The sequence below is a fragment of the Xyrauchen texanus genome, chromosome 30 (assembly GCF_025860055.1).
Source record: "Xyrauchen texanus isolate HMW12.3.18 chromosome 30, RBS_HiC_50CHRs, whole genome shotgun sequence".
Taxonomy (NCBI): domain Eukaryota; kingdom Metazoa; phylum Chordata; class Actinopteri; order Cypriniformes; family Catostomidae; genus Xyrauchen; species Xyrauchen texanus.
The window spans coordinates 6,506,847-6,518,624 of NC_068305.1; the positions used below are offsets into that span (position 1 = coordinate 6,506,847).

Sequence of the window (11,778 nt, forward strand, 5' to 3'; positions counted from 1 at the left end):
AATCGTTATTAAAAACCCGTAAATGAAATTCACAAATATAGAGGAAATATTTCAATTCCATCATGAATGAGATAAATATTGAAAATATGTAGAGACTTTTGTGCGCATTTAGTTTTTTTTTTTTATTAATGACCGTCTTAACCCCATTATGGATGATTTTACAAACAACAATGTCAAGAGGAGTGCCTTTATAATATGAACATTTTTACGTGTTTCAAATTTTTACTTAAAGTCCAAACGAAGCACATGACACGGAAGTGCCTGAAAGTGATAAACATCCTCATGACAGGCTTCATTCAGCAGTTGATTCTCATTCAAGCTCACGCTCGATCATGCACACACACAGTCTGCTATATATAATCTTTTGTACTCTCGGAGTCTCGGCTGAGTTTTATGTTATAGATGATCGCATCGGATTAGGGAGGGAATTTGATGGAATTGGTGGATTGAGCGGAGGAGGGGTAAAGTAAACTATGTTGTTCACTTAAAGATGTTATGTTTCAAACTGCATACTGTCAGAGTTTGTGAATTGGTCAGTGGTGGTGTTGTGGTTGATAAAACGTAGTCTTTGTTGCAGGCCACTTCACGTCTTCTTGTAAACTATGAAGAACCGTATCGCAGTCAAATACTTGACTTCTTGTTCAAGGTAGTCATATGATCTAAACACACGTGATCATTTTTGACGGACATGCATTGAATAACCTGTTGTTTTATTGCGTTGTGGGATTGGTTTTTTCAGCCCAATTTTGGAGCTTCATTGCACATCCTAAAGGTAGAAATTGGAGGTGATGCACAAACCACAGGTAAGTGTGTCTGTTTGTCTGCCTCCTTTTTTTTTGTCTGTGTGTGTTGTACAATACTTCTCAACAACTTATGTTTACCAGAAACACATCATTCAGTATTTATGCAACATTACTTATGTTTCTTTGCTTGACAGATGGCACAGAACCCTCTCACATGCACAGTAAAGATGATGTGGATTTTTACCGTGGATATGAATGGTGGCTCATGAAAGAAGCCAAGAAGAGAAATCCATATATCAAACTGATTGGTAATCAGTTACTTATACACTTAAATGTCCATTTTCTTTATAAGAAACATGTGGAATGTAGAGATCATGGATATTGAAGTTGATTTAATGGTTTAATTTTGAAGGTCTGCCCTGGGCATTTCCAGGATGGGTTGGTCAGCAGACTCAATGGCCTTACTTTTTCCCAAATATTACTGCTAACTATGTTGTTTCCTGGATTATTGGGGCAAAGCAGCATCATAACTTGGATATCGATTATGTTGGGGTATGTGTACAATGACTTATTGTGCAATTAAGAGCAATCTGTTTACTGGCATCTGTTTTAGAAGAAACCTTCATTTGAACTTCCTTCTTTTTCAGATATGGAATGAAAAGGAATATGATGCTACATACATTAAGGTAAGAGAGAGTTAATTCTCTTTTCCTAATTCCAACTAGCCTAGCTATGCTTTATGAGCTATGCTTTATCGTCATCATCATTGTCACCAGTTTGATCTGTCCAAACATAAGTCTATCAATTTCTCAGGTGCTGCGAGACACTTTGGATCAAAACGGTTTGACTGATGTTGGAATTATTGCTGCAGATGGGGACTGGGGTATTTCTAAAGCCATGGCCCAGGATCCGTATCTAAATGATGCCATTGAGGTGATCGGGTGAGAAATTTGGCCTTACAAACTTACAAAGATTTGACCAAATAGCTGTAGCATTAAAGGAATAATTAATCCATAAATGAACTATTTCTGGTGGAGAATGCACGCTATGGAACCCAAAGACGAATTTAAGAAAATCCTGGCCACTCTTTTTGGTGAGGGGGGACTGGGTCTGTCAAGCTCCAAAATAAAGATGACTTGGAAGAAGGCTTTTGAAAACTTGGAATATAGCCCATGAGTTGTTTGGACAACTTTTAGAGTACATATGGCACTAGAGTCAAAGTCTTCTGAAACTGTACGATAGCTGTGTATCAGGAATGGACAGAAATTTTAGTCATAATTCACTGAAAATTTTACCATCTACTGTAACTCTCAAACTAAATGTGGTTCCATCAACATCAATGTCTGACCACAAGACATGCTTAAAGCAATTGTGTTTGGCATCAACATTTAACTTCTGTAGTCAATTTTAGGACTTTTAGGACTTAGGAGCTTGACAGACCTAGCCCCATAATATTTAAAAGAGCTGCCAGTATATTCTTTAAAAATACAACTTTTGTGTTCCATGTATCAAATAAAATCAAATGGGTTTGGAACAACATGAGGGTGAGTGAATGATGACAGAATGTTCATTTTTGGGCAAACTATCCCTTTAATGGGTTATTGACAAATAAGGTTGTCCGAAGTAATACAAATGAGAATCTGGTTTTAAACAGTTTGCATATCAAGTTTGTAGAAACTTTATTTTTGCATCCATGTTGGTTTCATACATTTGAAAAAGATTTAAGATTTATTTTTTATTTGATGACTTTAAAATGTCAACGTAAAACTTTTTTTATTTTATTTTTTATACAAATATCATTAATTTTTGAGTAACGGATATCAAGATGTAGTCTTAGGGTTACTCCATTTTAACAAAATGTTAAAATTTTCATAAAAACACTCTTGACTCAAAGAGGTCTTCTGTGGTTTATTTATTTATTATTATTATTTTTTTTATCAAATATAGAAATAGAATGGCTACCTGTATGTTGGTTACACCACCTGACTTTGATTTGGTGTACATGTTTTCACATATTAATAACAGCTTATTTTATTTAAGAAATAGTCATAAAATATTATTTCAAACTATTTATGCCAACATTTCTTTTTCTATAATTTCAGTTTTGAATTTTTTTTACTGTCTCCGGACAGTTACATCGCAGACATTTTTACTTTAACCCCCAGAAAATTTCAAACTTGTCTGAATTCAAGTAAATGTTTTGTGTGAATTTAATTTTTTATATATTTGTAAATAGATTCAGACAAAAAGAAATGAGCATCACTATTGACCCTAAGTGTGCTCTTATGTCGAACACAGTTCTACAGAGTTGTGTCTCTATTTTCAGTGTGCACTACCCAGGCACCAACACTGTTAAAGAAGCGCTGTGGACAGAGAAGAAGCTTTGGTCCTCTGAAGATTACAGCACGTTCAATGACGACATTGGTGCTGGATGCTGGGCGCGAATTCTAAACCAGAATTACCTGAACGGCAGAATGACTTCGTGAGCTATTTTCTGACATTTTTCACTTGTTTATGCAATACATATCATCTTGTTGATGTGTTCAGAGTAACAGTTCTTTGTTTTAGGACTATATCCTGGAATCTAATAGCAAGTTACTATGAGGATCTGTCCTTTGGTGGAGATGGGCTGATGACAGCAGAGCAGCCCTGGAGTGGACATTATGTAGTGGAATCTCCCATATGGATTACTGGTAACACATTTTCAACTCAGCAGTCACCGAAGTTCTTTCTATTACTGTATTTATTTTGTGGCATTTCTTTCTTTCCTCAAAGGAATAGTTCGCACACACACACACACACACATAACGGTTGATTTATCAGCAACAGTCACCCTACTACATTCTTCTACCATAATGAAAAAATCTATTTGTATCTATTTTTTTAAGAATGCTATTTACTTATCATATAGCACACACAACTCAGTTTGCGCAGCCAGGCTGGTTTTATCTGCAAACTGTGGGGAATCTCACACAAGGAGGAAGTTATGTGGCCTTAACAGACCGCAGAGGGAATCTTACCATTGTCATCGAAACCATGGTGGGTGGATGATCATTTATCAGGTCTTGTGAATGTCATAGGTTTTATTGAGTCATATATTTTTATCTCCTTCCACTTTTTACAGACACACGATCACTCTCAGTGCATTCGACCTCCTCTACCACAATTTGACGTCTCCCCTCAGACAGTCACATTTCAGCTCAAAGGATCTTTTGTAAGTTGAGTTTTATCTGTTCTTGATATTTCAGTTCAGTTATTTGTTATTCTTAAAGGAATAGTTAGCCAAAATATGATAATTCAGTCATTTACTCAATTTATACATTACAAAACCTGAATGACTTTATTCTGTGCAACACAAAAGCAGATGTTATGCTGAATATGAGCAGGCCCAATAAAATCTGTTTATAAGTTTTCGTTTTTGTTCCCAAATTCCGTATGTTCTGTTTTACATATAATTTTAATGAAATGAAATGAAAACAAAACAATTACTGTACCATTGCATAATTTATCAAATAATCCTCACAGCCCATTCAAACACAAAATTTTTATTTTTTGTCAAATGCATTGCCGTGCAGCGGAGCATCACAATATTTTTGAAACTTTTATTCAGTACAACAGCACTCTTGCATAATTATAATGTAATTGCTATTTATGAATTATTAACATTCTTATAATCGTAATTATTATTGATTTTATTATTACAATTATTTATTATTTGTACATTGTATATTACATTTTACTATATAGTAGTAATATATTTCTGTAGCATTTTTTTCAGTTTCACGCATCTCGTTAAATTAAGCTTTTATTTTGGCAAAATGTAAATAGAAAATAAATCCTTAGTTTGTATGTTTGACAACAGCTTCTCACTTCTGGATAAGCATTTCACTGTATAGTCTAATGTGTTCATTAAACCGCAAAAGACTGCGATTTGTATTTTTTATTTTATTTTTTTTTTTGATGGCCGCTTCACAGTGAATACATTTTCATTTATTTACGCACACAGCACGCTTGATGCTTATGATGCATGTATGTGTATGAGCGGCACTTTCCCTTTGAAGCGTGCAGCACATGCAGACTTTATATTTATTTCATTAAATTGAAGTCTTTTGTGGTTTAATCCTTACACAAGACATATAATGATTTTAATTTGATTAATTGTGCAATAATACATTCATTTGATCCCAAATATGCTAAATTCCTTGACATTCTGCATTTTACATTTAATTCAGTTTTTATGAATGGATTTCACAATTCCGTCCTTGTTTTCCACATCGCAGAAATCACAAGGCCCTAAATGAGCCGCATTCACCTTAAACTTTCATTGCATCTTTTTTCCCATTTCTGTTCAGAACTTTTCATTTGTTGTTTTTAATGAAAGAAAGAAAGTCATATGGGTTTGGAACATTTCTTTGGGTGAACTATTGCTTTAAGTCTTAATTTTATATTGTTTGTCATATTTTTAGGCACATGTCACTGAACTTCAAGTGTGGTACTCAAAATTGGATTTTGAGACCAAAAACGCTACACTTTTTCAACAGAGAGGTCCTGTTAAGGTATATTTCAATTGATGTCTTTAATGTTGTTTGCTAAGGCAATTATCACTATTGTTGTTGGTATACAACAGTATACCAATTACTTCTCTAAAATTATAATCAGAATACATTTCAGATTGGTACACATTGAAGTAATCACTTATTACTTTTAAGTTACTTTCTTAAACTGAAGTTTTTGTTTTGGTGTAAATAGCACCTGCCACGCAGTGCAACTATTTGCATTAAGATAGTCTGGTGGAAACCGAGAAATTGCAGACAAATTGCAACCTTAGTGTTGCTGCAGTGGTGTGGGGTGTTTCCTAGCAGTGATTTGGTCATGCTGAAGGCTGGGGAGTTCAGATAAAGTTTGATTTGGGTAACCAAGTTAACCATGGTTTTACTATAGTAAGATTGTAGTAGTAGTAGCAGTAGTAACCATGTTTTTTATTGGAAACCATAGTTTTAATGTAATTAAAGTTTGTGCTTTAGAAATTAATAATAATAATTACATTTTGATTAATTAAAAATTATTATATAATTACAATTATAAATTCACTATACAAATAATTTGGTTTAACGAGAGGTGTGCTACTACTTTTTTTAAACAAAAAGACATTGGATTTTTGCATGGCGTACAATTAAACCGGTGAAGAAATCCCAAAAATGACAGCTCCCTCTCTGCATTGAAGAAGGGTTACGAGCCACCTCTAGTGACCAATATATTGTCAAGAATTGTGGTTGGGTTCTTTTCCATTTCGAAACCACCCAGAACTGCATAGCAATGCCCTGGCAACCTAGCATCATGGTGGCAGTTTTTGCTTGGGAAGCACCACTCACATTTTCTTCATCAAGTAAAGCAAACTTTGTCAACAATAAGGACTGCACAAGCATACAGACAGGGTCGTCACCTGGGAATATTTATTGGTCTTTAAAGAATAAAGGAATGTTCCTTCTTGTTCCTCTACACAGGTTTATAATGGTTTCTTCACCTTAAAACTAGATGTTGATGAAGTTTACACAATCACAACAGTCATTACAGGAAACCGAGGCTTTTACAAAGAGCCCCCGAAATCTTCTCCATTTCCAAAGAATTATTCAGATGATTTTAAAATTGGTAAGTCTTTCCGTTTAAGGAATACACATGCACACTGAGAATTTTATTGACAATTACTGACATTCCTAACAGTATTTTTAAAATACTTTTTTCATATTAAGATAACCCTCCATTCTCGGAAGCCCCATATTTTGCTGATCAAACTGGCGTGTTTGAGTACTTCAGAAATGTCACAGATAAAGGCCTGCATGCCTTTACCTTGCGGCAGGTGATCACTGAACAGCCAGTCACATGGGCAAGAGATGCAGACCAGACCATCAGCATCATTGGAGACTACAATTGGTATGTTTGTCTTCAGCACATAGCATTGTGATAATGCCAGTGAATTATGGAAGAAAATATGCCTTGGAAGACATTTGCAGCTTTAAAAAAAATAAAATTTCTCATTTATGTACTCATTCTTTTTCAGCTGATTTGGCTGCCTGTACATAATGTACAACGGTGGCCAAAAGTTTGGAATAATGTACATATTTTAATGTTTCAGTAGCAAATTTATATTTTTAATTCACCAAAGTGGCATTCAACTGATCACAACGTATAGTTAGGACATTACTGATGTAAAAGACAACACCATCACTATTCGATAAAAGTTTTTTTATTATTACGTCTTTTTATTGATTCACACAATTGACATGGAAAAGCAAAACATATATTCACAGAATCAACATTTAACCCCCATTATTCCCTTTCCCCGTCCCAATCACCAACCCCAACCTGACCCTCAACAAATATACCTGAGGTCACACTTGAGTATACACACACACACACACACACACACACACACACACACACACAAAGAAAAAAAATATTAAACAAAAATAACACACATTTAAAACTAAACTTCTCTCTCCACTGCTCCTGCCTGAGAGACCTCCAAAATGGCCAAATAACTGCCCCATTTTCTATTAAATGAATCTAAGTTGCCTAGCCTTCTACATGGCATTTCCTCGAATACCGCTACCCTCCCCATCTCTTTGCACCACTCTTGAAATGAGGGCACTACAGCCAACTTCCATCCCCTAAGAATAATCTGTCAGCCGATCATAACACTGGCTAGGACCCAATTGTTTATGTACTTATTCCCTATATTAATGACCACCCTATCATCTGAAATACAGAGTCTGGGGCAAAATGAAATTTCAGTGCCCAATACATCACACATAAAACTCTGAACCCTAAACCAAAATTCTTTGATCTTAATACACCACCAAAAAACATTGGTTGTGTCCCCATCTTCTGATTGGCATCGCAAGCAGGTGGGTGTCTTTAGACCAAGCCTATACAATCTAGAGGGAGTTCAATAGAATCAATGTAAAATCTTAAATTGCATAAGGCGCACCCTTGCATCTCTAGATGTAGACTTGACATTTTTAGAATCCGAGCCCACACTCCCTCCTCAAATACAAAGTTTAAATCTTTCTCCTATAATCTCTTGAGATAAGTTGAACCTACTTCCCCCAGACTCTGAATTAGCAGGGAGTAATATACTGATGTCTCATGACCTTTTTCCAAAAGCAGTAATCACCACTTCGAGTATCTGCCGCTATAGGGGGTGGGGGTGTATGCTACTCCCAAAAATAGTACAGAGCAGGTGGCACAGCTGTAAATATCTGAAGAATTGAGACCTGAGGATTCCAAAATGTTGAAACATATTTTCAAAGGATCTCATCACTCCACTCTCAAATAGGTCACAGAGCATATTAACCTCCCTCACAATCACATAAAAACGCCAACTGTATGATTTCCTTTTCTTCATATGTGGCAACACCTCTAAACACACCAGGGCGTGATGTGACACTAAAATGTTTTCTATTGAGCAATCAACGACAGATGCAATGAGGGACTTCGATATAAAAAAATATATATTCTAGAATAAATCTTATGGAGTGATGGAAGAAAATGTATAGTCTCTACCAGATGGGTTCAAACTCTCCAAATATCTGTAAGACCAAGATTTGTACACATCCTGTGATGTTAATGTTGCTATAGGGGGGCTTGCACACTTTTGCTTCACTATGATTAAGGACAGAGTCCATCAAAAGATTAAAGTCTCCCATCAATATGATATCATGAGGGGTGCCAGTGGCTTGCAACATCCCTTCAAGATCTATAAAATAAGCCCTTATCAAAGTTAGGTGCATAAATATTAGCCAAAGATTTTGTCCCTGAAGTTCAGCTAAAACAATGACTCTTCATAATTTATCTTTACTTTGTTTGAGACATTTGAATGGTAGATGTTTACTTATCAGCTTAATGACTCCACTGCTCTTACTCGAGCCAGCACTATAAAAAAAATAAAATACCCACCCCATATCTTTCCAATTTTTTCAGCTTCCTGCAGAGAAAGATGTGTTTCTTGAAGAAACACTATATCATATATCTTACACTTAAGAAGAGAAATAACCTTCCTTTTTATGGGGTGCCCCAACCCCATATTTTTCATCTGGGATGGCATGAAGGTCAATGATGAGAACTTTGTATTGTTCCAGATAGCTGTAAATCTGTAAATAGCTAAAAATCACATGCAAAGATGATTTTGTAGATGTTTTACTTCACTGGCACTATTTGTTTAACCAGGACAGACCTCAATGTGTCCTGTGATGTCCTCATTGAAACTCCCAACACTGGAGGTGTGTTCCTGGCAGCAAGGGTTGATCAAGGAGGGGAATCCGTCAGACAAGCCAAGGGTGTCTTTTATTGGCTTTATTCAAACGGAACATTTAAAGTGACAAATGACATAAGTGAGTAGCCATTTACACAAACCTGTCTTTTGAATAAAGTGTGTCCATGTTTGGGTATTTGAAATTGTATTATATAGTCTTTGTAAATGCATCATCTTATTTTCATATTCCAGTTTTATAAAATACAATTCCAATATTATTGTATTGTATATATTTTTTACATTAAAGGTGGACATAGAGTTCTTGCTGAAGGGCTGTCAGGAACAAAGGCAGGCATTTGGTATACATTAACCCTTAGTGTCAAGGTAATATATCAGCATTGCTTATGGAAGGCCTGTAACAATTTATAATGGTGTTGTTCCTAAATGTGGATCTTTTGATTTGCAGGGTTATTTTGCCTCTGGGATGCTGAACGGATACCCGCTGTGGAAGAACGCTGTTGTTTTGGAACCCAAGAGGGGCTGGGCTGCACTCGGAACTTACTCTTTTGAATATGCACAGTTTGATAATTTTAATGTGAATGCGGATTGATTTCTGTTCAATTTGATTCCTCATGTCCATGTTTACATGATTACTACATACTTTTATGGATTGCGTGCACACCCTATATATGCAAAAATATACCATGGTAACTATATTTGAATAGTATATACGTATAAATATATACACAGTATATATAACACCAATTTACCAGTTTTATTTGAACATAATAAATAGCAACGTTGGTGTTTGGCTGTAAATGTACTGTGCATCCGGAAAGTTTTCACAGCGCTTAACTCTTTCCACATTTTATGTTATGTTACAGCCTTATTCCAAAATGGATTAAATTAATTATTTTCCTCAAAATCTTACAATACCCCATAATGACAACGTGAAAGTAGTTTGTTTGAAATCATTGCAAATTTATTAAAAATAAAAAACAAATCATATGTACATAAGTATTCACAGCCTTTGCTCAATACTTTTTTGAAGCACCTTTGGCACCAATTACAGCCTCAAGTCTTTTTGAGTATGAATCTCAAGCTCCATCAGGTTGGATGGGGAGCGTCAGTGCACAGCCATTTTCAAATCTCTGCAGAGATGTTCAATCGGGTTCAAGACTGGGCTCTGGCTGGGCCACTCAAGGACATCAAGTTGTCCCGTAGCCACTCCTTTGTTATCTTTTCTGTGTGCTTAGGGTCGTTGTCCTGCTCGAAGATGAACCTTCACCCCAGTCTGAGGTCCAGAGTGATCTGGAGCAGGTTTTCATGAAGGATGTCTCTGTACATTGCTGCGTTCATCTTTCCCTCGATCCTGACTAGTCTCCCAGTTCCTGCCGCTGAAAAATATCCCCAGAGCATGATGCTGCCACCACCATGCTTCACTGTAGGTATTGGCTAGGTGATGATCGGTCCCTGGATTCCTCCAGACATGACGCTTGCCATTCAGGCCAAAGAGTTCAATCTATGTTTCATCAGCCCAGATAATTTTGTTTCTCATGGTCTGAGTCCTTTAGGTGCCTTTTGGCAAACTCCAGACGGGCTGTCATGTGCCTTTTACTGAGGAGTGGCCTGATTGGTGGAGTGCTGCAGAGATGGTTGTTCTTCTGGAAGCTTCTCTTCTTTCCACAGAGAAACGCTGGAGCTCTGTCAGAGTGGCCATCGGGTTCTTGGTCACCTCTCTGACCACCGATATCTCAGTTTGGCCGGGCAGCCAGCTCTAGAAAGAGTCCTGGTGGTTCCAAACTTCCATTTATGGATGATGGAGGCCACTGTGCTCATTTGGACCTTCAATGCTGCAGAAAGTTTTCTGTACTCTTCCCCAGATCTGTGCCTCGATACAATCCTGTCTCTGAGGTCTACAGACAATTCCTTGCTCTGACATGCACTGTTAACTGTGGGACCTTATATAGACAGGTATGTCCCTTTCCAAATCATGTCCAATCAACTGAATTTACCACATGTGGACTAAAATTAATTTGTAGAAACATCTCAAGGATGATCAGGGGAAACGGGATGAGTTCAATTTGGAGTGTCATGGCAAAGGCTGTGAATACTTATGTAAAACTCCATTTTTTTTTTTCATGTTTTTATTTTTTTTATACATTTGCAATGATTTCAAACAAACTTCTTTCACGTTGTCATTATGGGGTGTTGTTTGTAGAATTTTTATGAAAATAATGAATTTAATCCATTTCGGAATATTTTGGAATATTGCTGTAGCATAACAAAATGTGGAAAAAGTGAAGCGCTGTGAATACTTTACAGATGCACTGTAATTACCATGGTGATTTTTGTAAGGGTACACATACAGGTGTCCTAATGTGTTTTGTTTAATGCCAAAATCAGTTGACCTCATTTTATTTCACACATATATATTTAACAGGAGTGATTGAATTTCTTTAAAAATGTGCAATGTGAATGTCATGTGTTAATCTCATGGAAAGGGACGCTTTGTAAAAAATAAAAATAAATCACTAGATTATAATACATTGTAGACAGGGTTGGGTAGTAACTGAATACATGTAATGGGATTACGTATTTCAAATATAAAATATTAGTAACTGTATTCCACTACAGTTTAAATAATTGTAATTAGAAAACAGATACATTAAAAAGTATTTTGATTACTGAAAAGATTACTTTGTATTTTATTGTAATTTGTTTCATTTAATATTTAGTCTTTTCAGATGGAAAACATTTATAGCCTACATATGAATTCACGTT

The 11,778-nt window shown here is 36.0% G+C and overlaps 1 protein-coding gene across 1 annotated transcript; it reads left to right on the top strand.

Annotated features, from left to right (window-relative positions):
- The first annotated feature begins 267 nt into the window (after window positions 1-267).
- Window positions 268-11,654, top strand: galca (galactosylceramidase a). The gene is made up of 17 exons (XM_052098603.1): window positions 268-461; window positions 578-646; window positions 740-803; window positions 938-1,051; window positions 1,156-1,295; window positions 1,391-1,429; window positions 1,557-1,684; window positions 3,070-3,225; window positions 3,312-3,436; window positions 3,655-3,782; window positions 3,868-3,957; window positions 5,210-5,299; window positions 6,248-6,392; window positions 6,494-6,674; window positions 8,970-9,133; window positions 9,302-9,378; window positions 9,461-11,654. The coding sequence occupies exons 1-17, from the start codon at window positions 333-335 to the stop codon at window positions 9,602-9,604; spliced, it is 1,983 nt and encodes a 660-aa protein (XP_051954563.1). The 5' UTR covers window positions 268-332; the 3' UTR covers window positions 9,605-11,654.
- The last annotated feature ends 124 nt before the right edge of the window (window positions 11,655-11,778 follow it).